This window comes from Lepisosteus platostomus, chromosome 12 (genome assembly GCF_059453375.1).
Source record: "Lepisosteus platostomus isolate fLepPlt1 chromosome 12, fLepPlt1.hap1, whole genome shotgun sequence".
Classification (NCBI taxonomy): Eukaryota; Metazoa; Chordata; class Actinopteri; order Semionotiformes; family Lepisosteidae; genus Lepisosteus; species Lepisosteus platostomus.
This window is the reverse complement of record NC_142622.1, coordinates 34,884,753-34,911,896: the sequence shown is the minus strand read 5'-3', so window position 1 is coordinate 34,911,896 and position 27,144 is coordinate 34,884,753. Positions and strand designations below refer to the sequence as shown.

General features: G+C 37.2%; 1 protein-coding gene across 5 annotated transcripts; it reads right to left on the bottom strand.

Moving 5' to 3' along the window:
- Positions 1-4,106: 4,106 nt before the first annotated feature.
- Positions 4,107-15,972, bottom strand: LOC148651459 (uncharacterized). Of its 5 annotated transcripts, none has more exons than XM_088601744.1 (12): positions 15,812-15,972; positions 15,494-15,668; positions 14,501-14,559; positions 10,969-11,004; positions 10,159-10,191; positions 9,990-10,025; positions 8,491-8,523; positions 8,044-8,079; positions 7,798-7,827; positions 7,060-7,092; positions 5,619-5,648; positions 4,107-4,374 (listed from the first exon to the last, which is right to left on the bottom strand). In XM_088601744.1, exons 2-12 carry the CDS (start codon positions 15,502-15,504, stop codon positions 4,364-4,366), a joined length of 348 nt encoding a protein of 115 aa, XP_088457870.1. In that variant the 5' UTR covers positions 15,505-15,668; positions 15,812-15,972; the 3' UTR covers positions 4,107-4,363. The 5 variants fall into 5 exon arrangements, with proteins under 5 accessions (XP_088457870.1, XP_088457868.1, XP_088457869.1 ...); XM_088601742.1 differs by having other exon boundaries at positions 5,619-5,651; positions 15,812-15,970; XM_088601743.1 differs by having other exon boundaries at positions 5,619-5,651; positions 15,828-15,964.
- Between the last annotated feature and the right edge of the window lie 11,172 nt (positions 15,973-27,144).

Genomic DNA, 27,144 nt, shown 5'->3' with positions numbered 1-27,144 from the left:
TAAGTGGATGGGGCACATATTCAGTAATTGTCAGATTCTCTGACTAATGTCTTGATACCCAAGAATACTTGTACCTGCTATGTGACTTCTAATAGTACTCCTTTTTTTCTACATACTCCAATTTAATCCTCTGACTGACCTATCTTCCTGAAACCCTTCAGACACGCATAGGCATCTTTTGTCCCAGTACATTATTGTGGTCGGAATTCCTTCAGTGATCTTAAGTATCAATGAGTGCCCCAGGACTCTTTGTCTTAAATTAGTAGAGAACCAATTTGCGTATATGATGGCAATAAGAGTTGAGATGGATGTCTCAAAGTCCCCAATCATGACCTAGCATGATTGGAAGTTAGTGGAGAAGGTAAGTGTTATGAGGGGGTTGTCAAGCACTTAAATTCAAATAAATACAACTGGGCAACATTTTTGAGTGTAGCGTTGCTCACCTCTTTTCTGGAGGAGACTAGAATAGGTGTTCTAATTATAATCTACTTCATCGGTCCTGACTTGATAGCCAAAGGCATCAGCTTTCTGCAGTCAAAAAACACAAACTTATTCACAATTTGGGAGAAAGAATATCAGGACCCTCATGTATTGTCCAGAAATAGGACCTTGCGTCTTTGTACATATGGTGCCTTGTGTTTTACAGTATCCAATTTTGTGACGTGAAAATGATGCATGCCCTTTTTTTTAAACTCAATATTTTATCTAAAACCTTAATTTCAGACTCAAGACTTGTAAGAGTTAGTTAAGTTACAGTTGATGTCAGAAGAGAAATATGTTGATTGTATACTGTAAGGACTCAGAGAAGCTTCCAAGTCCCTGTTGATGAAAAGCAAAGCTATAAGACAACGATGCCAGCACCATGCTCCATAATATGGATGATGCTGACTGAGTGATGCATATAGGTGTAACACTTTGGGTCAGGTGTAGTACTTTGCATTTTGATCACAATGTTCCAATTTTGTCTCATCTATCACAAAGCCTTTTGTTTGCTGTATCACGTAGGTGCTTCATTGCAAACTCCATTTAGGATTTGAGATGTTTATTTTCCATACAAGCAAGTTGCCTTTGCTTAGGGACTGGGATATTATTGACCTATGGACATTTTCTTCCATCTCAAGCACAGAACTTTTCTATTTTCCTACTAAAAGGGTTTTTACCCCAAGGTGGCACCCCCAAACTATTTTCCTCCTTGTTTCACTGCTCAGTTTCGGGGTACAGGCTAGTCTAGGCAGTGTCTTTCACCATGCACAAAGACATATAAAGGGTCTTTGAAAAGTTTTTATGCCCTTCTCCTGATCTGTGCCTTTATACAGCTTTATCCCTGAATAATTTTCAAAGAAACATGCTCACCGTGTTTGAATGCTTGCTTTAAATTCGACACCTGCATTAAAATACTGAAGGACCGATTTTTTCTGAAACCATGAAAACCACCATAATTGCACACAGAGGCCTGCTAATTAATTGTGTGGCTTGTTATGGTAAATCTGGACCTAAATTAATTTAGGTTTGACTTAGCAAAAGGTTTGGATACTTAGGCAATCATGCCATTTCCATTTTTTCCTTCTTTTTAATTCTCTTTCTTAGCAGTTTGTGTATATAACAAATACTAATTGCTTCAAAGTGTCATAACTGCAACCTTGAAAGCAAGAACATGTGAAATCTGTACCTTCTTGGAAGGTGTGGTGATGTCAATTCTAACCACAGATATTATTCTTTTCTTATAGATAAATTGAACATGCAACCATGTGGTATTTTCCCTGCTCTGTGATTGTCTCTGGAGGTGTGCTCAGCATGTGGTAAAGACTCAGCATGTGGTCAACGGGCAAAACCCATTGAAAACTCTTGAAATCTTGAAATTTTAAGACTTAAAATTGGCTCAAATATTTGATTCTCAAAACTATACAGAAAACAAACCTATGCACCTACCACAAAATATTTCAATATTCTTTCAGATTTTTATATTTATTGAGTAGCAATTTGGTTCATTCCATCATCTTTCATATTACGCAGTGAAAGTCTCCTTTCCTTCCACTTAGTAAGCCAATATGCAATGTTTGGTACATATATTCCTTTTGTCAAAACAGTTCTGTATGAATGCTTGTGCTGCCCATGCATGAATCTTTATGTAAATCTTTCATATCCATGCACAGAAATAGAGGTCTTTGGACAAAAGCAACCTACTTGGACGTTCCTTTTAGACCCATAATTATTCTGTTCTGTGAGCTCTTTCTAGGGCAGCAATGTCCTTTTTAAAATATTATTCTTATACAAATATTGTGTAAATATTCTAACTGGACCCCCTTGAAAATGAGATGATACATCCCAAGGGATTTTATTGCGTCAAACTTTGTAAAAAAATGCAGTAACCAAAACCGCAAAATGTGTTCTAAATGATGCCCTCTAGCGAAATAAGATAAGATTTATTGTCCCCTGAGGGAATTGTTTTGTGGACACACAGCACAATGTTGATGTTAATGTTCTGGAAACCAGGTAAGATCTAGCCTGATAAGTCTCTGTGGCTCAAATACAGAAATTACCTTTCTGCATTGACTACAGGATGACAGTGATGAGTCAGCATTCCTAATTCTTCCAACAGGGTTGCAGGGATGCTGGTGCCTATCGCAGCAAGAAATGTGTGCAAGGAGGAACAGTAGTCCATTGCAGGGCACACACAGACACAAACACACTCACACAAGGGCAATTTTACCCAGAAGTTAATTAACCTACCAGCATGTCTTTGAACTGTGAGAGGAAACTGGAGCACCCAGCAAAAACACATACAAACATGGGGCAAACATACAAACTATGCAGATAGTACCCCAGGTGCAGAATTGAACCCAGGGCCCCAGCACTGTACAACAGCAATACGAACCACTGGGCCATTCCAAAATCCTAACTTCTTTAAGATCTTTAAAATTTTGAAAGAACAATGGGCTTATTACAGATGCTGTGAAATCTTCAGTTAGTGGTTTCTCCTTCATTACTACACATTAAGCAGTTCTCAGAAACATTTGCTTTATTTCCAACTCAATAATTAAACTGTGAAACTTCTTTTAGAAATCTAAAGATGACACGTTGTAAGTAAAGTACTATCTTTCCACAAATCATGATACTTAAGACTCTCTGTGTATTTCATTTACCTCCATAGCTCATTTACATGCAGTAAAGCTTCTTTTAAGTGAATTTTAGAAGAACTGACTGAGCAAAAGAATCTTTGATGAGTGTGTTGTATTAGCTTGAGATCTCATTAAACCCTGTGTCTTATTTCCAACAACAGGCTGTCAGAATGATGCCTCAGATTGAATTTTTCACTTTTCATACACAAATAGTTTCTGATATCATGAAAATGAGATGCAAATTGAATTATTAAATTGTTTAGATTTCTTCTATGTAGACAGTTTAGGTAAGGACATAATAATTAGAATAATTAGTTAACAGTTGATTACTGTATATAATAGTACAGTAAAGCTCCAGATATAATGTTAGATGAAAACCACTATAGGACATTTACACACCAAGTGCCAATTCTAGTGATGCCAGTAAATATAAGTTCCAAACACCAGTAACCAGGTAGAATAAAAGTTTGTTCTTTGCAAAAATGAAATAATTTATAACCAGTTATCCTGAAAATGTCAAAAATACCATATGCGATATGGAATGTGATTTAAAGCAATGGCAATATGAAAAGTTGGAAAAACATGAACATCTGCAATAATCATTTGGGAAATCTGACAAACCTTTATCTAGGTATGCCCTGGTTTAAAAGGGTACTCATGGGACAGCTCTGAAAGGTACTCAGTAGACTGTTTAACAAGGCGGCAGAGCTGAAAGCTTTTGAAGAGAAGTTTAAATAAAATATGACAAAAAGACCTTTTCCACCTAAAGAGGAGTGGCTGGGATCATTTCCAGTCCTGTGGCATGTGGAACACAAAGGTCTTTCAAAAATGAAACAAATTGTTCTTAAGCTAAAGGTCAACTAGATCTGGACAGTATGTAGTGAGAAAAATGTTCCTGGCTGGTGAACACGTTTCAAGATATTAGCCATTAACCCCATACAACAGTTTTGAGCCACTGATAAAATAAACACAAATCACAAAATGTAATGAATTTGCTTGGGAAAGTTTATTAAAAAATGCAAGGTATCATGTAAGAAAGAAATATTATTTTCCTTTTTTTATCCATTTGAAAGTATTATTTTTAAAAAGTGTAAAATACTGTATGCATGAGAAGATAATCACAAATTAAAAGTCAAAATTTGACAAAATCAGTTTAACAATCTATTTGTAACTAAAACAGAAGAATGCAGGCCCTAGCATTTGTCTCTTTCCTTGAAAATCCAACAGCAGTCCCTTCATCCGATTTAGCGTTTCCCTGTGAATAAGAAATATGGAAGACGTGACATAAAACATTTAGACAAATACACACATTTTGGAAATTTCGCTGCAACGTGGTAAAAGACCATCCATTTTAGTCAAAAGTTGTGAGTTAAAAAGAAATAATTGAAAGACTTAAGTTCTAGAATATTATTTACTATATGAAAAAAATAACACAGCTTTAATTATCTTTAAATGTGAATTAAAAAGATGTTAAAATGATCAGTATCAATCAAGAGTTTCTTCCTGTTACATATGTAAATATTTATTAATGCAACACCTTATTCCTCCAGGGCTTTTCAGAACACCACTGATGAACACAGTTTCAGAATTCAGAATTCATTTTTTGTGATAAAATTATCTTTTACGTTTTTTTGTGCAGAGAAGCCTTAAATTGCTAATGTTTCATGACAGTATAAATAATGTACAGTAAGTGAATTTATCAAACATACTGTAGGAGACAGAAGCTGAATGTATAGGAAAGGGAGAGATGTGTTTTCATTAAGCTGTGTTATTCAGTGTCATTTTGTGTAGATGGCACTGATGTATACTGTATATAGTGTTCAATGTTACTGTGTGCTCATAAAACTGGTTTCATGCTAGTGCGTTCTTTTTGTGATTTTCGCCAACAGTAGTTGAACAAACAGCTATTGAAAATGAACAGACAGTCAAACTGGGGATGAACGTTTTCTACATTCTCTCAAAACGAGGTTTAGTCTCTATTAGCAAAGGGGAATGTAATAGAACTATAACTATGATATACAGTAACTATAACGTATACAGTAGTAGAACTATAACCTATTAGTAAAGTTCAGTCTGACAGAGAAGGAACAAATGAAAAAGATGTGACCAGGAGACATTGCGCACATGACTGGGAAACTGTGTCCAAAATTCAGCATGAGAGTGAGCTTGAAAGAGAACACTTAACACAGGTAAGAGGCAGGAGGCAGCTCAAAGACATAGAAATACACTGCCACCATCAGGTTTGTTATTATGTACATTATTACACAATTGCCTAAATCCTGTACAAACCATATCAGTCTAACAAACTACTTTCAAAAAAGACATATCTGCACGCAACTTATTTTATTATTCTTTGCTGCTGAAAGAGAAGTAGTTTTTTCTCTTTTGTGGGTGGTTGGTATAAAACTCAATAAAGTAATAGGAGCATAGGCGATGGAAAACGTTTATATCTTAGCTACCCATGAGGTCAAATGTTAAATCTTTAGCTGTTCTACAAACCTGTATCATCGTCAATGCTAGAGTTCCGGTCTTCTGAAAAAGAAAATGAGCAAAACAGAGAAAATTGTTAATTGATGTTAACTTTTCTTTTTGTTTCTTGTGTCATATGTCGTAAAACCATATCAGGATCAACAAAATCTTGCCTTGGTACCATTTGGATTACAGAATGTGAAAAAAGAATGTAATTTGTGTATTAACTGTGAACTGTGTATTAATATTTTTTAATGCTGTAGGGATATTGTATTCTAATCTGAAGAGGTTAGGTTTCAGGTTTCCAGGTTTCCAGGTTTCATCTTCCCTCATCACTGAAAAGATGGCACCTTCTACATTTACATAACCTTTAATGAGCATGCTGGAGTTTTAGCTTCAAGCCCACAGTCCAGATGAAGAAGTATATTATAAAAACTTCAGAAGCTTTTTGTTTCACTGTAAAGTGAATATTCTGGTAAGTATGGATCCACACTGAACATTCATTGCTGCAGATTTAATATCAATGCACACAGAATCTGCGGCATATAATAGCTAATTGTTCATAGCTTCACTTTGTTAACATTTTTAGAGGTGTGCTCTTACTCAGTGTGTGTTATGTGGCTATCAGTTTTGGTGATCTGAGGATCAATTTCTAATTACTTTGTTGTCCAGTTCAATGACTGCCTGATTGGCATATTTGCACCAATTGTGTTAAACTGTTACACTAATTGTCTTTAAACCAATGGATGGTGAAAGTGTAATAATGTTTTGGGAACCTCATTTAACAGAAGAACACCCCTTTTTTTTTGTAGTGACATTGATGAGGATGTGTATTTTTCTAGACCTTTCAATAAACAATTATTAAAAGCAACTGCGATATACAGAAGACATAAAAATGTAGGACGAATATGACCTCTAGTGTTCAGTATGGCACAAAGCAGGGGCTTCTGCTCCATTTAGTGGTTTACAGTGCTGGTCCTGGGTAACACCTGTGTCTGCTGGCTTTTGTTCCAGCTGGGATCTTAATTACCAGTGTTAATTGTGCCAGTAAGTGATCTGCTTGCTGTGCTTAGTGTGATTTTTTCAGTGCTCAGTTCCTGATGATGAACAGACACAGGTGTGAACGATACTGTATCAGACAACTTTCACAGTGAGTTAGTGTGTTTTTTAGCCCAATTGGTCATATTTCAACAAGCACACCTGAATGAGGGCAGGTTTAAAAACTCAGTAATTGGCCCAAGGCTAAAACAAATGACAAATCTCACTTATTGTTTTCAGAGCTGAAATCAAATTTAAAAGGTGGCCTCAAATAAAAAAAATGAAATCAATTAGGCTTTGATTGTGAACTCAGCTGGATCAAAAACCAGCAGACACAGGGAGACTCTGGGACCAGGGCTGAGAGCCACTGTACTTTAAAAACTGTAAAAATCTTGGGCTTGTTTTTATTTGGTACTGTATTAAGGATTCTCACCATCCTGATCCTCAATGCTGGAATTGGTACCATCTATATGAAAAAGAACAATATTTGAAGAAAATACATATTTTTAAAAAGGGGATTCACACAAAAGCTGTACAAATAATTAAACTAGTTCAGGTGGGTAGCTGTGTCAGCATGCGTAAGCTGCAAAGGAACAAGTAACAGATTTATTTGGCTCCACAGCCAAAACGTTGTGTTTTCTTTCTTCTCTTTTCAGCATGGAATAAACCTATTACTGGTTCACAAATAATTGAACACATTATATCAATAGCAAGTCAGTTCAGCAAGGTGATATTTTGTTTGGAGAGGTGTGAAGGAGACTGGTTAGTAAAGTACTTGTCCTTCTGGGTACTTCAAATCTTTCAGATCAGGATAATGGCAAAATACAGGAAGCAACTGTGGATGCTCACTATCTGACAGACTTAAAATAGCATATGAACCTTTCACCAAAGCATTTTAATATTGGCATTGTTTAAGACTTTATGTGATAAAGAGAATGAGCAAAACGTACAGGGATTGCACGACACATCTTTGTATTGTAAAATCATCAGTAGTAACTATTGATGTGATCTGAAGATAAATTTCGAATTACTTAGTCGTGAAAGTACTATTGCTTTTATTATTTAAATTGAAAACGCATGTAATGTTAGGTTTTGGTGTCATTCAATAATCAGCAGGTCAGACGCTTGCCACACATAGAACTGAGAAGAGCAGAGCTAAAAATAAACTTACCTTCGTTGATTTCGTTGCTAGGTAGAGGTTCTTTTTAGGGGGAAAAATGAAATAGTTATTTGTTTTACAGATTTAAGAGTATAAACCCTCCAATAAATGTGTCCATGAAAAGACTAATGTTAAGTCAATCAAAATCCTGTGATCATGAGATAAACATTGTCCTGTATAGAATACGCCACAATGTCTGTGTCACTTAATGTCTATTTAAAATTCTTTCTTATTTGGAAAGGAAAATAAAAAACTTACCACTAACATCACTTTCAGAGCTTATGCTGCTAACATCTAGAGGAAAACAAATTCATGTGATTCCCACAGTAGAGGGCAGACAGTTTATCCATAGTTCATAGTAGTTCATTAGTTAGTTCAGCATCTTTATAGCTTTATTATAAAGTGTAGTTTATCTTAAGGCACTAAATTAAGGAGTGTGCCAAACCACCATGTAGCATGTTCTTGTTAGCTTTCAAATGTTTTTTAAGACTGTATCTGCTCAGTAGTGGAATGGGAGACCTCTAAGAAAATCAGGGAGCTGCTGTAAGGGTTATTGATGAATCAATAGATGGCATTCTTTCCTCCAGTCATGGAGGACTTAAACCTACAATAAGAAATGGTCATTGACCAATAAATATTATCAAGATAATGCTAATATGGAATATTCATTAAATATGTCAGAAACTGCTGCCATGCAGTCCTCACCTTTAGCCCCTCCATTGAAATAGTAAGACTCATCTGTGAAGACAGGCAGAGATCTATTATGTTAGAAATAAATTGGCTCAGTTTTAAAATGAATCTGTGTAAACATACACGTATGTTGTGAGAGTGCACAGGATCACTCAAAGCCATTCCAAAACTGCTTTTGAGCCTTTCAGTTCTTCTGCACTGCCCTTCTTTTGGTGCAAGACACCGTTAATTGTATTGTCTTCAGAGGCAACTAGTTTACCTTTCTAACCTGCCTGTAGCTCTCCATGAAGGGATCTTAATTTTCCAAAAATATAATGGATTAATAATCTGCAACTAGGAATAGGCTGACCGTGTTTCTGTAAACTGTCTTCGTTTCATTTCTCTTGCCTGACCGTAACTTTCACAATCAAAATGTAATTCATTTCCTTTAAATATTAATTCTGTAAAAAAAAACGAAAGAGCATCAATACAATTCTGGCCCGTTACCCAAGCGCTAAACAGGAAGAATCTGTTGTCTGTAGAATGAATTTATTTTATTCAATTAAACTCATTCCTGCAAGATTGGATATTTGTCTTTAATTAGGTATACATATTAACCTTTCTGGCATAAATTCTGAGGGGTATTACAGTTACATTACCACTATGGAAACTTGTCTCGGAATAATTATACCAGTAGAGGGCAGCAGAGTGCTAATGTTCAGAACATGACTGGACACAGAACTACTTATGAGAAACTCCTGTCTGACTGGCAATGGATGGCCTATCCACCCTGTGACTATTAGGGGAAGTCACATTGCATTCACTTGCACAGTAGGGAATATGTGAACTATCCCAGAGACCTTCTACCCAGGTAAATTAAGTAGAGGGAAGTGGAATTTGCCTTTCAAATGTTGCCCCTATAGGCAGGCTTTGAAAGACCACCAGTAATAACATAGACATTCACAAGTTAGGAAACAGTTTGGAGAGGCTAAATTAAAACCAGAATTAAAAGTGTACGTCCAGGATCTGAGCACAGCTTAATCACAGTTGAGTGAAAATGCTAGTTTGTAAAGAACTGAAGAGAACTGTTCTTTCGTCAAACTATTCTTGGAGGATGGATTGACGTTCGCATTCCTTCTGATGTGACTAAAGTTTAAAACATCAGTAAAAAATTGGGGGAAAGAACATATCCTGTCCAATGTTAGAGAGGTAAAGGGTGAAGTCCATATCAGAGCCACAGTGTCTCATCGGGCAAGAGTTCACCCTGGTTTCTGTAGTGTTCAGTGTACTAAAGAGAATGTGACTCCTCCCTCTGTGGGACGTTAGTCCATCTCAGGGATTAGCTGGGCGGACTGGAGCAACTGGGGCAAAGTACTTTGCTGAAGGTACAACAGCAGTGTCTGCGGTGGGGACATCGAACCCACAGCATGTGAGTCCAAAGGTTTACCTCCTGCACTATGCCACTATGCTCAAATCAATTTCTTGGCTTAATGGTTTCCTTTCATGTAGCATGATCATGCAGGGAATGCTCTTACCTTTGGGCTGATCTGAAGAAATGGAATTCATGCTTTCTATGAAAACATGAGAGACAAGGACGGTTCAGCATAAATACTCATAACAGAGGACGTAAGAAGAGAATGAAAATATTATTGAATACGTCTTTATTTCATCTGGTCTTGCTACAGAAAAGAAGATCATCCTCACCTGTGGGAACTTCATCAGACGTGGAGTCCTGGTCTGGAAACAAAGTAGTCTGATGTCATTTTTACTGGAACACGCTAAAAATCAATTTGTACTTGATTTGTACAACTATAATGTGAACAAGTGGCTGAATGGAATTTTCTGTACTTGCACATAATGTCCCCAGTAGTATAGTAGTAAATACAGTATATTGTGCCGTTATCTCAGATTCAAGTACATTTGTAGAAAAAGTACAAAATAGCACAAAATATAAGACTGATTCTTCAAGTCCACACAGGTGAGCCCTCAGAAGTGCACAGTAAATCAAGCAGTAACTGAGAGCCAATCAGAACCAGGCCACTTTGAACTACTGTTAAAAGTAAAGGAGATATTTGAAAGTACTGTCCTTGTGGATGACAGTTATCTAATTTTTATTTAATAATCTCTTTTTTATCTGTATTGCCACTTCGGTTCAACGTTAAGAGGGAAGTTTAAATACTGTTGGCCCAGTTAGGCTGATTTTCCCCCTTCTAATTACAGAAGTGCATTTCAGTCTCACCTGAAAACCTCTTTGTTTTTAGCCTTGGCTGCCCTATTTAATGGGAAACTTCAGCATTGCACAAATTATAATACGAGACATCGGCTATACATAAAATTTACGTAAATGTTCATCTGCTGCACATATTATCAGTCTTAATCTGAAATATATGTTTCCATTATGTAAGTGAACTTTAAAAAAAGTTCATTTGTAGCCACTTAAGGGATGCTGGTCTTAAAAGTTAACAAAGTAGTTGGCGTAGTTAGTCTTGAAGGCCAGCATTTAGTTTTCCATACCTGTGGACATTGCCTGCGAGTTCTGGGAGCCCTGATCTGAAAGAAAAGAAGTCACACAGGTTAGAACTAATTAACTAATGCTCAACAACATGCTTCCGATAGATGTTCATTTACAAACTAATTCAAGTGGGTTTCCAGGTGAGAGGTCATTTGGCTCATCTTCATTCAGTTCCTAATACTAATCTGAGGATCTCATTCAGTGTTTCTGTGAAAGATCACGAGGAAGACAGCTTCAGCCCTTTGTGTAAAGAAATACCTGGGGTTTTTTTGCATGAGAAAGGTTACAAACAAGACTAGGCTATTTGACCCATCTACCCTTTGGCTACTCCATTTGGAAGTCACTAGTTAATTGATCTAAAGATCTCATCTCGAAAGAAACCAGGGTATCGGCTTCAACAGCATGGCTGGATAGCTTGTTCCGTACAATCCTTTGTGTAAAGAAGTGCATTCTGTTTTAAAGGCACTTCCATATAGTTTCCTTTTGTGTCCTTGTGCTTTAGTGGGTTTTGAATACTTGTATCAGGTGCTCGTGTAGTCTTCTGTGTTCAAGACTGAAAAGGATCAGCATTATCTCCCTGTCAGTGAAGGACATCCCTGGAATGTACTGTATCTGGTTGCTCTTCCCTGGACAGATTCCAGAGCAGCAATATTTTTCTTAATAATGTGGTGATCACAATTTTACACAATGTTCTAAATGAGACATTACTAGAGACTTTGCGAGTAACATCCCTTAATTTAAATGAGATGCTTTAGCTATATACTGTACGGTATCGTAGTATTTTGTGTTTAATTCCTTAAACTGCCACAGGAGACATAAGTAACATGACAACATATTCACATAGATTTTTTTTCATAAGTAGTCTCTTCTAGCCCAGCATTTGCCATTTTGAATTGATCATTTTTTACTAACTACATGCAATGCTTTGCACTCATCTACAGTACATTCATCTCCCAGGCATTTGCCCAGTTGTGAAATTGATCTAAACTCTTTAAGGAATTTAATTTTCTGTTTCTACAGCATTTGATAATTCTCCTAATTACTGTAAGTATCATCTGCAAATGTGATGGGTTTACTAACTCAACAAGAATTTAGATCATTGATATAAATTAACAAGAACAGTGGTTCTAGTACAGATCCTTGTGGTACTCCACTACTTACATCACCCCAATTGAAATATTCTGTACCCTCTGTTTTCTATTTAATAATCAATTCTCAGTCCAAATGCTCACTTTTCCTTGAACACTTATCACCTGCAATTTGAAAATCAATCTTTTCAATCAATAAATTATCAAAAGCATTCTGAAAACCTAAATACATAATATAACATGCTCTATTTTTGTATGATTATTATCATGGATTATTTTGGGTGCCAGTAACCACTTAAATTCAACCTGTTATAATTTACTTATGTTTCTCATGTTGTTTGTGTGTTTTCTGCCCCTAAAATATCTCCAGTATATTACTCTTTGTATACAGTAGTTCAGAATATTAGTGCTGAAGACAGAGGGTAATTCTGTTTCAACACTGAAAAGTGGTTTATCAATATCTGATATTTTCAAGGCCACATCCAAAAAAACTTTAGTTTAATCTAATAAAGCATTGCTTTAGAATTAAGCTGACATACACATCCATCCATTTCCTAACTGCCTTTTCCAATACAGGTTTGTGGAAAAGCTGGAGCCTATCCCAGCAAATCCCAGCAAGCAACAGGCTAAAGGCAGGATACAGCTTAGATGGGACAACAGTCCATTGCAGGGCACTTAAAGACAAAAACACACTCACTCACACCAGGGGCAATTTTTACAGAAGCCAATATGGGACATTTGTGTGTCTGTACTGATTAATGTTCTCTGAAAAACACTTCGTAATATTTTCTCTAAAGAAACAAAGGATGTTAAAAATAGACAAGATGATTTTGTTGGTGGAACAGACCTCTTAGTGAAATGTCACAATGAAGCCACTGTAATTTAAAGTAGCAATGTAATCAAAGGGTGCCCTTATATGCACTTTTTTAGAGACAGAGCCTGTCAACACGTATCACAATGGGGCAAATACCCTTGTTTTGTTGCTTTGCTGTGGACGTTTGTCACATGCAAATGAAGGAAGTACCAGGAAATGCCATAGAAATCAAAAGGAAGGGATTGTTATTACTTGATAAAAATGAATCCCTTGCTCGAGCATTTGATCAATAACGGGCGACTTCCATTCTATTCCAGCAAGAGTCTACAGTGAAACATTTAAAGGGACCCCTAAAACACCTTATCGGATTTTAAAACTCCGAAATGGCACTTAAGTAAGTTAATTAAAGTATACACTTATACAGAGCAAATATCTGTGCATGTTTGGTAGTACATGTGGGTATGCAGTAGTGGAAATTGGAGCATTGTTGTGCCTCCAACTGTGTGATGTTAAAATTTCTACTTCAACTTTAAAATTTTGACAGAACTAAGTTCCATTTGCACAGCATGTGTACTTTATTTTTTCCTTAATTTTTTTTTGATATCCTGTAGTGAATGAACAGAATAAAAACCTTTCTCTAGTTGCCGCCTTTTTTCAATATGTAAGGTTAACCCTGTTTTTGCTTCAAGAAAAACAAACAGGCCAAAATAGCACTGCGATAAAAGTTTTATGTATCCTGTCCTACAGTATGTGTGAATCATTTTCCATAATAATTCATTTTTATCATTATTGGCAACTTCTCTCCATGACTACACCAGGAAAGGGGGTCGGTCAGGATGTCAGTTCATAGACATGCCTGCACTGTGCTTTTTGTTAACCAATGAAAAAAGTTTTCCAAGCTGAAGTATAGAGGAATGCAGCCATCATTTAAAAAACGGTGACGGACAGGTACTATTTTTCTGTAGAGTACACTTTTCAAACAAGGAGTACTGGAATTCAGAATACAGTAGGTAAAACAAAGTCCCCATTACCAGCAGAACTGTCACATTCAGAGCACAAGTCCCTGATCCACACTTGTGTTACAACATCGAGTGTCCCAGAGACACATAAGCCCACCTCAGCGCAAGAAGAGAGACCAGAGGGTGCACCCAAATTTCAAAAATTCATTTGTAGACCACCATAACCTGTTTAATGATGCTATTGAATAAGTATGATCTAATATCATCCAGGTGGATGGTGCAGATTGTTGGGGTGGAAGGGAGTCCCCTTACCTGTAAAACGCTTTGAGTGGAGTGTCCAAACAAAGAGCTAAATAAGTGTAAGCGATTATTATTGTTATAATATATATAGTATTAGTATGTCATAAGAAATAATATTCAGTACTATGAAGGTCAGGATCTGATAAAGGTCTCCTCTCTTTCATAAATCATCTTCAGAAAACTTATTTTAGTTACATTTCAGGCTATTTTCAGTACAAATTACTGGAAAGCTATAATTAACGTATTTCTTTAAGGTGTAACGCTTCAATTGAATTTCTTTGCTTTTCAAGTTCTGAGGTCAAGTTTCATCAGTGTCTCATAGAGAAACAAGAAGGCCATACCAAGCACACTGTCAGTTTTTCCAACCTCTTACCTAAATCAAAGTCAGCTTTTACCAGCAGAACAGCCAGAGAGAGGAAGATGAGTGTATTCCTGGATGTAATACAAGAAAATGAATATTTCCGTAAATATTAGAAGGAAAAGTACATATTTTCACATACAGTATGTAAAATTCAACATGGAGATTTCGTACATGTGGCTTTTGTCACTGTTAACTGCATCTATTTAAGAATGACATAGTTATTACATTTCTCATCCCATAAAAATGGATAAATATACATTACTTTTCCTTTAAAAAAATTGTATTTAGTGATTTAAACAACATCAGATTCATAACTGGAACAAAATGTCTGCAAAGCATTCCAAATGATGACATGGTGTGACAGTAATGCTCCGCTGATATGAAACAGTAAAGACCCATTTGGGTTAGAAACTTTACCTCCGTTTTTCACTTCTCTCTCTTCATTCTGTTTGTTCACATACCGATTGTCTCTTGTTTCTTAAACGTTCTTCGCAGGCATTTTACATTCTAATGGGTTAATCTGAAGAATGATCTTATTCTCTTTCATTTCAGGTGGTACAAAAAATAGTGGTCTTGATATAAGGACAATTAAATTTCAGTTTATTTCACTTGAACAGTGTCCTGCATTTGTCTGTGTCGTCTTTCTTTTCAAATAAGCTACACTCGACTTTGGTACACAATAATTCCCAAATTTCTGTCATCTATGTAAAAATAAAATATATACTTTTTATTGTGTTAAAACTAGATAGATAAAACCATACAATAAGATAGAATCGCATTTTATGTTTGTAATGCTGGAATCAGTTTAGTAATTTAATCCTAATTCAATGGATAATCACTAAATACAGTGTTTTTCTTTTTCTGCATTACCTATGTACAGTACCCTTTGCTGCCAAGAATCACATTTTCTCAATGACATGTTAAAATGAAACATTTTAACACTGAGGGAGACATATGCAGGCAATTGGTAAAAAAAACACATAAAACAATAACTATGTTACATACCTGTACAGCATGTTTGAAGCTCAGTTAAATCAGTCCTATAGTAGGTTGCGCAGTGCAGAAGACCTGAACACTGTACTTCAAGTGGTCTTCAGATTGTGGATAGATGCCATGGCTTTTATATCTTTTCCAACAGCATGAAGTATAGGGGGGTTGGGCTACCTTTGTGGGCCTGTTTCTAAAAAAATGAAGAAACTTTCTTGGATTACTTTAATTGCATGCTTAATGTAAGGATTCTTGTGTTTCCTACGTACATCTTGTAAAAGGAATCCCTCTTATCCCCAGAGGCGCAGCCAAACTTCACAGAAAACCTTTTGTTACCTGGAGTATTTCTCACATTATAGTCTTCTCCCTCCCAAAATGTCCTCTCGCTTTTCTTAAGGAAAAGAGAAGCCGCAATTCTTCAAAGTTCACGGAAAGTTTTGTCCGTACAGTTGCTTAGCAGTGTTGGAGCCGGTGCCAGGTAACAGGGTCATAGCCCATACCAAGCTGATAGGCCGGACTGATGACAGCAAGCTTTGAATGCTGAAACTCAATAGCCATGCCAGATGGGATTATACCATGCCTCATAGGGAATAAATATACTTTCACCCACTCACTGGCATTTTACAGCAAACCCAAGTGGGAATGGAATGATTGCATTTTGGAGATCCCAGTATGGTCTGCCTGTCACAGAATTTGTCACAGTCCAGCAGTTATGAAAGGGGAAACCCCAAAAAGAGGGCTATTTAGTTTTAGACAGGTTGAATGGAACATTTATTTTAGGGGATATTGTTCTTTAATTTAAAATGTACAGGCAGTTTAACACATTTGCGAAATCAGTAAAGCTCACGTTTATATGATATGTGGATTTGTTTAAGAAAATGTCTATGACTGAAATTTGAAAGTTAGGTGGTAAGTCTTGGTATTTATAAGCAGTAAGCAGCAGGAATCAAACCATAGAGACTAGTCAGAATATGTGACTGTTGCTAATAAATTCTACAACGTTTACGAATGACTCTTGCATCCCAGCCCAAGAGCAGTTTTGTGACAAAGGGTTTCTCTTTGTCATTATCTTTGACGTCACCATTGTTCAGGAGCATCATGTGGTGTGGAATGGGCAAATGTTGTTCCTTCTGCTTTCTAAACCACCCCATAGCTCATAACTGCTATCCCACTGAAGTTACACAGGCGTGAGCCTGGTCAGTGTCTGGATGGGAGACTTCCTGGGGAAAAAGCTATGGTTGCTGCTGGAAGAGGTGTTAGTGGGGTCAGCAGGGGGCACTCACCCTGCGGTCTGTGTGGGTCGTAATGCCCCAGTATAGTGACGGGGACACTATAATGTAAAAAGGTCCCATACTTTGGATAAGACGTGAAACCGAGGTCCTGACTCTCTGTGGCCATTAAAAATCACAGAGCTTTCTCGAAAAGAGTAGGGGTGTAACCCCGGCATCCTGGGCAAATTTTCCATTGGCCCTCATCAATCATGGCCTCCTAATAATCCACATCTATGAATTGGCTTTATCACTCTGTTCTCCTCCCCACTGATAGCTGATGTGTGGTGAGCGTTCTGGCGCACTATGGCTGCTGTCGCATCATCCAGGTGGATGCTGCACATTGGTGGTGGTGGAGGGGAGTCCCCATTACCTGAAAAGTGCTTTGAGTCGAGTGTCAGGAAAAGCGCTATATAAGTGTAAGGAATTATTAGTATTATTAACATTACTTGGTGTGGAATGGGTGAATGTTACTCCTTCTACTTTGTCTTTGACCAGAAGGTGGAAGAGTCAAGTAGTCTTTCAGAGTTTTGTGGGAAATGGAGTAAATATTATATAATGTACAGTATTATACTGATATTCTCACAGTCTCTTCCTTAGTGTGATGCTGTTATTTAAACCTTTTATTCCTATTATAAATGTAATTTTGTCTTATTCATTATGCTTCAGAGGGATAATATGTCATTAAAATCAAAGTACAATTTCTATAATGGTCAATTAATAGTAAGAATAAGTTACTAAATCCTTAAATCCTAAGGGCAGAATATTTCATGAAAGAGAATCATTTTTTTCTGTTTTGAATGGTTACAATGTTTCATCTCATGTTTCTCACTGAATTAAATATCACAGGACATTATTGAATGTTCTTTCCCTTAATATGAGCAAAACCATCAGAAAGCCAAACACTCTTAGATTTTGTCTGATCAGGATTTTCTTGTAAACAGCACCACGTTGCAGACATTCTTCAAACAGAACCCTGTTGATCATTTCAGGTTCTGCTAGGAGAGGTGGGATAGCTGTCATACCACAGCTGATGTCTTTCTCAGAGATAACCACAAGCAGATAAATCTGGGTATTTAAGTAAAACCCGGAGGTCTAAGAGGCTGCAGGTGCCTGTTTCAAAGGCTACGATTTTGTTAGTGGTGACAAGAAAGGACAGTGGACGCTCTTTCACTCAGTTTATTAGTGCCTGGCAGTCTGTGTCTCTTTTTCTCCCTGTAGGAACAATGAGGGTGTGAGTTATTTAGTTCTGAAACGACCTTTTGTAGCTCAGGAATTTGAAAGGAATTTTTCTACTCCACAACTCACGATTTCACAGTTTCTTTGTCTTTATCTACCTTCCTCTGAGCTCTTTCCCTAGCACAAAAAATGTGAGAATATAGGAGACTCTGAAATAATGCAATTTAAGCATATATTTTATGACTGCTAATTTTTAGGGGATTTATATGTGTATGGAATATTTGGTAATACATTTCTCCTTCCTTGTATTCCACTGAGGCCTGTATGTAGTGTGCTGTAGGTATTAGTCAAATAGCAAATTCTCACTTCATGTCATTCATTTGCCTGAAAGGATTTAGTTGTCTAAATTAATAAATCGAGTTCCCACGAATTGAGACACGATTTGGCCCTTCCTGCTCACTAGTCACTGTAGTGACTCATGTAATGAGATGTACGTGTGAATAAATACAGGTAGTGCAGCAGACATGTCACCGCAGAATTGTTCCAACGTGATCGGCAGGTAGAGTTAACAGTCACAAAGTCAAGAGCAATATTTCTATTGGATTAAAAGAGACGTATTGCTTCTTTACAATATAATAGGACCACTTCACATTACCACAAGTTTTGTTGCCTTGTTCTGAATAGCAGAAAATGGCACTGCGCCAACCTGGAAATTGTGTCTGTTTTGTGATGTAAATTGAAGGTTTTACAAGTTACCGTGTACATTTTATTTTCATTGCGGTTTGAAATGCACTCATCAGTGCTGATTCTTTTGAACCTCAAAATATGAAAATAGCATTGCAGGTCCCCTTTAAATGGTTTCTGGAAAAAGTAGCCCTGAGCATATGGGTGTGTCTGTGTTTGTGTCTGTGATGGACTGGTGTCCTGTCCAGGTGGCACTCAGACTTGCTCCCGAGATAGATTCTGGCTTCAGTTTCTTCTGTTTTTCGGTCGTTGGCCTCACACATCATTGTTTAATGTTGAGGGGTGAAGAAGAGTGTATTGGCTGGCCTATAGCAGAAATGCTTTTTGTTTAGGTTTCTCGTTTTCTGTGTCAGATGACTGTATGTGCGTGTCCAGATTTTGTCTTCATTAAAATTTCCAAATTACAGAAGGTTTTGTGGCACATACCATCTCGTACCAGGCGGAGGTAAGGTGTATGCATAAAAAATAAGAGAACCAAAGAATTTCAAGGAGGATTTACAAGAGTTTGTTGATGGTTTATTACTCTCGGTGGGTGTACATTCGTGGCAGTTCTTAGGATTTGGAAAAGAGAAGGGCACTGCAAGCTTTCGGACGTGGACGATTTCACAGTCAAATGTAACCAAGATTAATGCCCTTGTAAGTCCTTCTGTATCTCAGCTATTGGTGTCATTTGATCTATTGGCTTGCTTTTATCAGACTGTACAGCTGCCAGTGGAAATGAATGGAATGTCTTTAGACAAGACAGGAAGTCTGCCCATCTACCCTGATGCTTTGAATTTGTATGCACATCTACTGTGAAAAGAACTGTTGCCTTTTGGTACAGTACAGAGATTAGAATGATAATAAAAGCAGTGAGTATTAGGAAAGAAATTTGCATAGTGCACTTTTCTGATAAAGAATTAACAAATGATCCTGTCTGTGTATAAAGGCGTCTTTATCTGTTACCTTAAAGCATCTCTGTTAAAATGTGAGATTTTCTTTTGTTTCTTTTTTTTTTTTGGTAAGGAAATGCTAACCACGTCACTCTTTTGAGGAAAACAATTACATTGTCTCTTTTTAAAAAATGTTCACGTCAGATTTCCCCAATCGCAGACTAGAATATAGTGTGAAACGGTGGTTATGAATGAGAGTTGGTATTCATGACCACCGAGTTTGTCCTTAAAAGGAGTCATGATCTGCTAGCTTTAAAACTAAGCTAGTTTAAAGGTTAATTACTGTTTTGTTATCTTTATAAAATCCCATGCTCATACTGTAGTTCTTTTTCTTAACTACATTTAAGAGGCGGTTCTGTAGCAAAAGTAACCTGCAATATCTATAATGAGTTAGGTACATTTTGGGCTTGAGAAGAGCAGATCCTCAGACAGATTACAGTACATTTTAAAGACATGTTCTTCATTTATAGTAGGTAACCACATTGAAGGCATCTTTCCAGTTGAAATACATTCAACATACAACAGATGTACCTCACTAATTGATAGTCACTTTAATTTCTTTTATTTAAAAAAAATAGTTCTCTGATATAGGTATACTGTATACTGCATATATAAAATAGTTCTCTGGAAGTAAGGATCTGTTTTGAATGACTTCATGTTTAGTGAAAAAGGGTTTGTTGACCCACAATGGGTTATGAGAATGGTACTAGAGATAATGACAATATTGCATTAAAATCCTAATAAAATGCAAGCATACTATTTAGGATCGCATTAGGCAGACTTCGAGCTGCCTAACCATCCCTCCAATCTCTCTTGACTTTTTTAAAAGAAATTTGGTTTATCACAACAAACTTTCCCCAGTTTTCCTAACCAACACAGATTAGCATCACAGCAAAAAAAGGGTTTTAACTGAAAAAGGTTCTATAAATAGCGTAAAGGAGAAGAGAAAATGGTGAAGCCGAATGATTCACACACTTGGACTGGAATCTTGGAATGGGTGGGTGGGAAGAGATGGAGAATCTGTCGGACTATTTTTACAGAAAAAGCTCAAGCTAGCCCAACTGCACAAAGATTAGATGCAGAAAAGATGCAGGTGCAGAAAGAAAGATCTTAATTAGCAGTGCAACAGGCTGTGGTGCTCTGAACTGATGAAGTGTCTTTGAAGATTTCACCTGAAACGTTTTTTTTTTCCATAGCAGGGATTCTCACTGAAACATGATGGAGGGCCAAACAACCAACAGGTGTGTGGTATTTTCTGGAGGGCACCAGCTTCTCCGTTACAGTAAAAAATTAAAAATTCTTACAATGACGCATATCTTCTTGATGATATACCCTCATGCTCTACAGGAGAAAAATCCAGTGACTCCTATTTCATGGAAAGCAGTGTGCTTTGTTGGTTCAACTGTAAGGTGATGATATGAAAATCCAGCAGCAGAGTAACCCATACCAGAGGGGCCCTAGAAAGGGTTGCTTTCTCTTTAAGAAAAACAAAAGAGAACATTCTGTAATTGGATTGAAAATTAACTGTAATAATTCAGAGAAAATGTGAATTATTCTCTATCTCTGTGAAAAACTATACCCCATAACCACCACATACCAGACAGGATTTATGAAAGCGATGATAGTCTTGGGTAATTGCAGAACGATTTTTTTAATGTTATATATCAAGCTTAAATCAGTGGCCCTTTCATTGGAAAGGCGAGCAATTTACGGACATTTGTTGCTGACAGATTTAACTCTGTCCCTTCATTCTCATCTACTCGTGTTATAATATCGAGATTAAAATCACATAGCCTTGCCTATTCTTTCACCTTGGCTTTTACTGAGTCATTTTCAGAATTAGACTATCCAAGTTGAGTGCAAAGTGCAAATAACTGCACATGGAAAATAAAACTTGAGAATGATCAGGATTTAACGGAAATCAAGTACATCATTTAGCTGTGCTCCACATTTTTACCCATTACTTAAAAGGAGATTGTGATTGTTTTGCTTTCATTATATTGATTATTAGAATGGCAAGCAGGCACAGATGTTAGCATTGCTGCCTCACAGAGCTGGGTTCCTGGGTTGAATTCCTGAGGTGCTATCTACATGGAGCTTTTATGTTCTCCCGGAGTTTGCATGGGGTTTTCACCTGGTGCTCTGGTTTCCTCCCAAAGTCCAAAGATATACTGGTGGTTTCTGTGAAATGTGGCCCTGGTTTGAGTATGTGCATGTTTGTGTCTCTGTGTCTGCCTTGTGTTGGACTGGTGTCCTGTCCAGGGTTTCCCTTGTCTTGTGCCTGTTTCTTTGGCTCCCTTGCAACTCTGAATTGGATAAAGTGTTAGAAAATGGATGGATGTTGATTGTTAAGTCAGGAACTTGTGAAAGGCACCTTCTCCTTGATATTAACATTGTAATCATTTATTTATTTAGTGGAGAAAGTGCCTTTTTGATTCAAAAATACTGCTGAATATTTCCATCATCTTACCTTGCAGTGTTCCCCCATAAACCATCTTTATCTTTTTATCCCTGTATTAAATTAATATAGTCGGCTGTGCGTTAAACCTGATATGACACATCAGCTTTTAATTAAGTGAATCATGAAAGGAAGTAAACGGTGGAGTGTTTAATTCCCAGTTTACCTCAGGACCACTTCCTGTTCAGCAATCCAGCTGTTAGTTAAGCTGTCACACAGCAATATACTTTATAAAAACATATGTTTTAAGAGTGGATGAAGAATATTTCAGTCTTCAGGGAAGCAAGCTAACACACAAACTAACCTAATACTTCCTACCAGAGACACTTACACTTAAACAATTCATTTATGTAAAATAAACATAGCTGTTTATTTTCCTTGCTAGGATATTCTCATTTACATGCTCTGCATGGGAAGAAAATATCGAACACAGCCACAATCCCAAATATTCACAGATAGCGCAGATCCTTGTTCGACCCAGTGAATCAAGTGAGCAGGCACTACCAGCCTAGTGAGCTCTGAAGGACCAAAACGAGATCATGGGATCAAAGAGACAACATCTGTCTGGCTAGACTAGAAGTCTGGTGCAGAGGGGTGTTGCAGAAAATAGGTATAACCAGATTATAATACAGACGTGACCTATCATAATTACATATTATAGCGTGATGCTGATAAAAGTATGTTTTTTATTTCCTTTGTGATCTTCCAGACACTATTCAAACCATTGTTTCAGAGTACAATCAACTTAACGCTAGCAGAGGTACTGTAGTTCACTGCCTCTGAAATTCGTTCTCAACTGTCCCTTCCCCCTCTTTTAGAACTACATGATATGTAAGATGCAAAGCTGACAAATCTCTCAACACATCAAATATATGGTAGCAGACAGAATTCAGATTTAGCAAATGAAACCAGTATAATACTGACATCTGTTTATGAAAAGGGATTTTCAGAAATTTATATAGATGGCTAATTAATAATTTAGAAGAGATTACTGGAGAACATCTGCCTACCACAAATCCTGTCTGGTATGCCTGATTTATATGGCATAATCTTTTGAAGTAGTGCTAGGTAGTTGAGCGTTTTCTCTATTAGATTTTTTGCTTTTACTATAGCCAACCTTTTCACTAATAAGACATGCTTTGTATGTCAGAAGAGAACTCCTTTAGGCATTGTTAATCACCCATTATGGTGATGGAATTCACTTCTTAGTAGTAGTCCAATTGCACCCTTATTTAAAACCAAAACTTCTAGGGAATTTAAATACTGTACATAGTCTCCTTAAATGTTTTTTTTTTATTTATGTATATTTTATCAAGTATTTAACTTATTCAAATTAGATTATATATATATATTCTTAACTACAAAAATGGCAATGCAAAACAAGCATTGATTCCAATATAAGCATTAACAATAAGCACTGGCTTTAATATCATTTATTCAGTATCTGTAATCTTCGAGATACAGTGCAAAGTTACAGTATTAACGTGCACTTTCTTTCTAAATAGTAAGATAATTTAGTAGTAGTGAAAGTGTATGATTTTGTTTTTAAACTAAGAAACCTACATTAAACATTTCTACTTTTGAAAAAGGATGTGCTGGCTAAAGATGTTTATTCAAATTACACCTTACAGAGGGATCACACTTAAGTGCTTCACTTGTATAAAACCATAATTCCTTGGCTAATATAACTTTTCCTAACAGAATGAAATGTAGACTACTGCAGTGTCATGTAGAGAAATGCCTACAGCAGCTGCTTGCTGAATATGTATAAATATAGCGTTTATGTGCACAGAGGCAGATCTGGCACTGTAAACCACATCAGAAGTAAATTTAATATCCCCCACTTAATGCATATTCTAATTCAACGATATGATCCATCCATTCATTTTCTAACTGCTTTATGCAATTCAGGGTTGGGGGCAGCCAGAGCCTATTCCAGCAAGCAACAAGTGCGAGGCAGTATATGCCCTAGACAGGAAGCCAATCCATTGCACACAGACACCAACACACTCACACCCAGGCCAATTTTCCCAGAAGGCAGTTAACCTACCAGCAGGCCCTTCGAGAGCTCAGATGAGACCTGGGCCATTTCACATTTTGAGGCCCCCTCGTTGTTTGGGAAGAGGGGTAAATTTAATTTCTATTCTATTTTAATTAAAAGAATGGCATGATGGGAAGATGAAGGCGGGCATTTTGACACTCCTAAAGAAGGGTAGATTCAGCACTGAAAGGGGGACGTTTTTTCACAGCCGTAGACACAGCCAAATGGGGGGCAGTGTGGTGGCTCTGTGGCTTAGGCTCTGCGCCTGTGGCTGGAAGGCTGCCAGTTCGTATCCCAGGACTGGCAGAGGAATCCTACTCTGTTGGGCCCCTGGGCAAGGCCCTTCACCCCAAACGCTCCAGGGGCGCCGTATAAATGTCTGACCCTGCGCTCTGACCCCCAGCTTCTCTCCCTGTCTGTGTGTCTCATGGAGAGCAAGTTGGGGTCTGAGAAAAGACAAATTCCTAATACGAGAAATTGTATATGGCCAATAAAGCATTCTGTTAAAGTGGAGGACCATGCACCCTTGGCTGAGGTGAGACCCTTATTCCAATAAGGGTCCTGGCAAATAGAAGCCTGTCCTGGTGACATAGGACAGAAGTATCACCACTTTGCAGGTTGATGTGATCATCTCCCAGAAGCGAAGCAAAGTTGGGCCCGGTCAGTGCTGGAATGAGAGACCCTCAAGGGCCCTGAAGGAAAACCAGGTTGCTGCTGTAGGAGTGGTGATGGGGGGGCACCGTCCTTTGGATGAGACAATATGGGTCCGGACTACCTGTGGTCTTTACAGATCAATTCACACAGGTCATAACACTAGGAGCACCAACCGCAGTGTCCTGGTGAAATTCCACCCTGGTCTTAAACAATGTGGACGACCTAAATTTCCAGCTCATCTCAATGAAATAAGATTTAATGGGGAAGCCCATTCTCACTTTTCCATCTGATCTACTTTACTAACTGGTAAGATAAACTGCTGGAAGTTTACTAACTTCCATGTGCCATTCAGTTGTTAGTGACGTATACCCCTCCTACTGCTTTCATTTGGGATGAACATGGGTGGATAGAGAGACTGAGGACATCATGCAGATGTATCTTTTTAGACTTAATCACCTTCTGGGTGGGATCAGAGGGTAGTGGTTAGGTTTCTGGGCTATTACTATTACCTGAAAGGTTGTAGTTGGAGGTCTCTACTATGGACACCTGTAGCACAACTGAAACAGTTACTTTACCCCAGTTGTTCCAGTTACTCATGATATTAACTATGGAAGTGGGCAATGCTTTCAAGTGGGTACATTTCATACCATACAGGGTATTTAGGACATAGGGCGTTGAGGACCTATTAAAGGCAAAACATATAAAAAACCTTCTTTTTTGCAAATGAAATCAACATATCCACATTTCTACAAACACAACATGGTCCATAGCTGTTGGGGGTACCGCAATTTGTAAGCAGATGGCTGAAGAACTCACTGAGGTTGAATAAGTCTTGATCAATCCTAAACAGATGTTGTTTTGCTGGTGTAGGTGGAAACATCATACTCTTACAATCTACTGTATTCGGGATTAAACAATATTTTGGTGAAACAATATTTTCAGTTACAGTACATAGTGAAGTCTACAGGAATGCATGGATATAAATAGTTTAATATTTTCAGTAACAACGAGGTATACATGTGAAATAACTTACAAGGGTTGTCCATAAATACCCATAACATAGACTGTATACTGTAAGCAGCATGACCAGTATAATCTAGTCAGGCTCTGTTACAGCCATTACAGCCAGAAGTTATCCTTTTATACTACTTATACACATTTTTTTTTTTGCCAAAATTGATCACGCCTACAGTATGTTTGTGTTTAAATCTGATGGAAATAAATTTTGTGAGAAGATAAAGGACTTCGATTGAAGCCCTTATCAGGAGTCTTTGTATAGGACTGTCTGTTTCTTTGTGGATGCAGTAAGGAACATACTTCTGTACACCTACATGTAGATTCTGTACTGCAATTCTGTACAGAATACACTTTAACCATCAATTGTTTGGTGTGCTGTTAATATATATATGTGATATACAATGTCTTACGAAGGTATTCACACACTTTCACACGGTTTTCACATTTTGTAGCTTTAAAGCCTACAAACTTGACACATTATTATTATTATTATTATTATTATTATTATTATTATTATTATTATTACATGCACAACCAGCTCCACACATTTAAAGCAAATAACAAAAGAAAAAAGTAAAGGTAAAATGAATATGAAAGAAAAATCATGATTGCATAAGTCTTCAAATTTGTGGCAACCCCAAATTTAGCTGCTTAAACTTTCTTTAACAAGCCAAACAACTTGAATGGCCTTATTCTATGTGCAATACTAGTGGACATCATGATTTCAGAATAAAAACACCTAAGTCATCAGTTTGAGCATTGAACACAATATTAAATTTAAAAACATTTGTATCCATTAGTTTGTAAATTCTCAAAGTAGGACACCATAGGAAGAGCTTGAAAACTTTTTCAAGGCTCTGTATCCATGTACATTTGCTGCATCTGTCTTACTAAGAGTGTTCCTGATAAGTCTGGTCTTTTTCCCTAGCACCCTTTTAGCGTACCCAGCTGACTGGGTCTGTATTCATTCCTGTCAGCTACTCAAAACAGAAACTCTGGACAATTTCCAAATAGGTCAAGCACTAACCCTCACATTAAAGCTATAGTGGCATTTACAGTATGATTCACATTTGAGACAACAATTGTTATTTGCTGGTGAACATTACCTCCACAGTCTCTATTCTGTTAAGGTGTTTTTTGTTAGTAGGTTCTCATTGATGTTGTCAAGTTATACAGCTTTGCGTCTGGAACCAAATTTAGGCAAATATGTCGAAACCTGCTCACTTGCTTTTCTCCTAAAGGAGAAGTAAAAAAAAAGTCAAGAACAAAATTATTTGATAGTCCTGAGTCAATTCATACCTTTATGTCAATAAACTGAAACACTAAATGTTATATTATATTCTACAAAATGGACTTCAATTTTTAATTTGTTGCCA

Bases quoted from the DNA above. Each gene is read 5' to 3' on its own strand.
- LOC148651459 (XM_088601742.1), bottom strand. The intron at 8,524-9,989 runs GTAAGAGCATTC...CTGTCTTCACAG, and splicing joins TTCTTCAGATCAGCCCAAAG to ATGAGTCTTACTATTTCAAT. The intron at 7,828-8,043 runs GTAAGTTTTTTA...CCCCCTAAAAAG, and splicing joins CTCTGAAAGTGATGTTAGTG to AACCTCTACCTAGCAACGAA.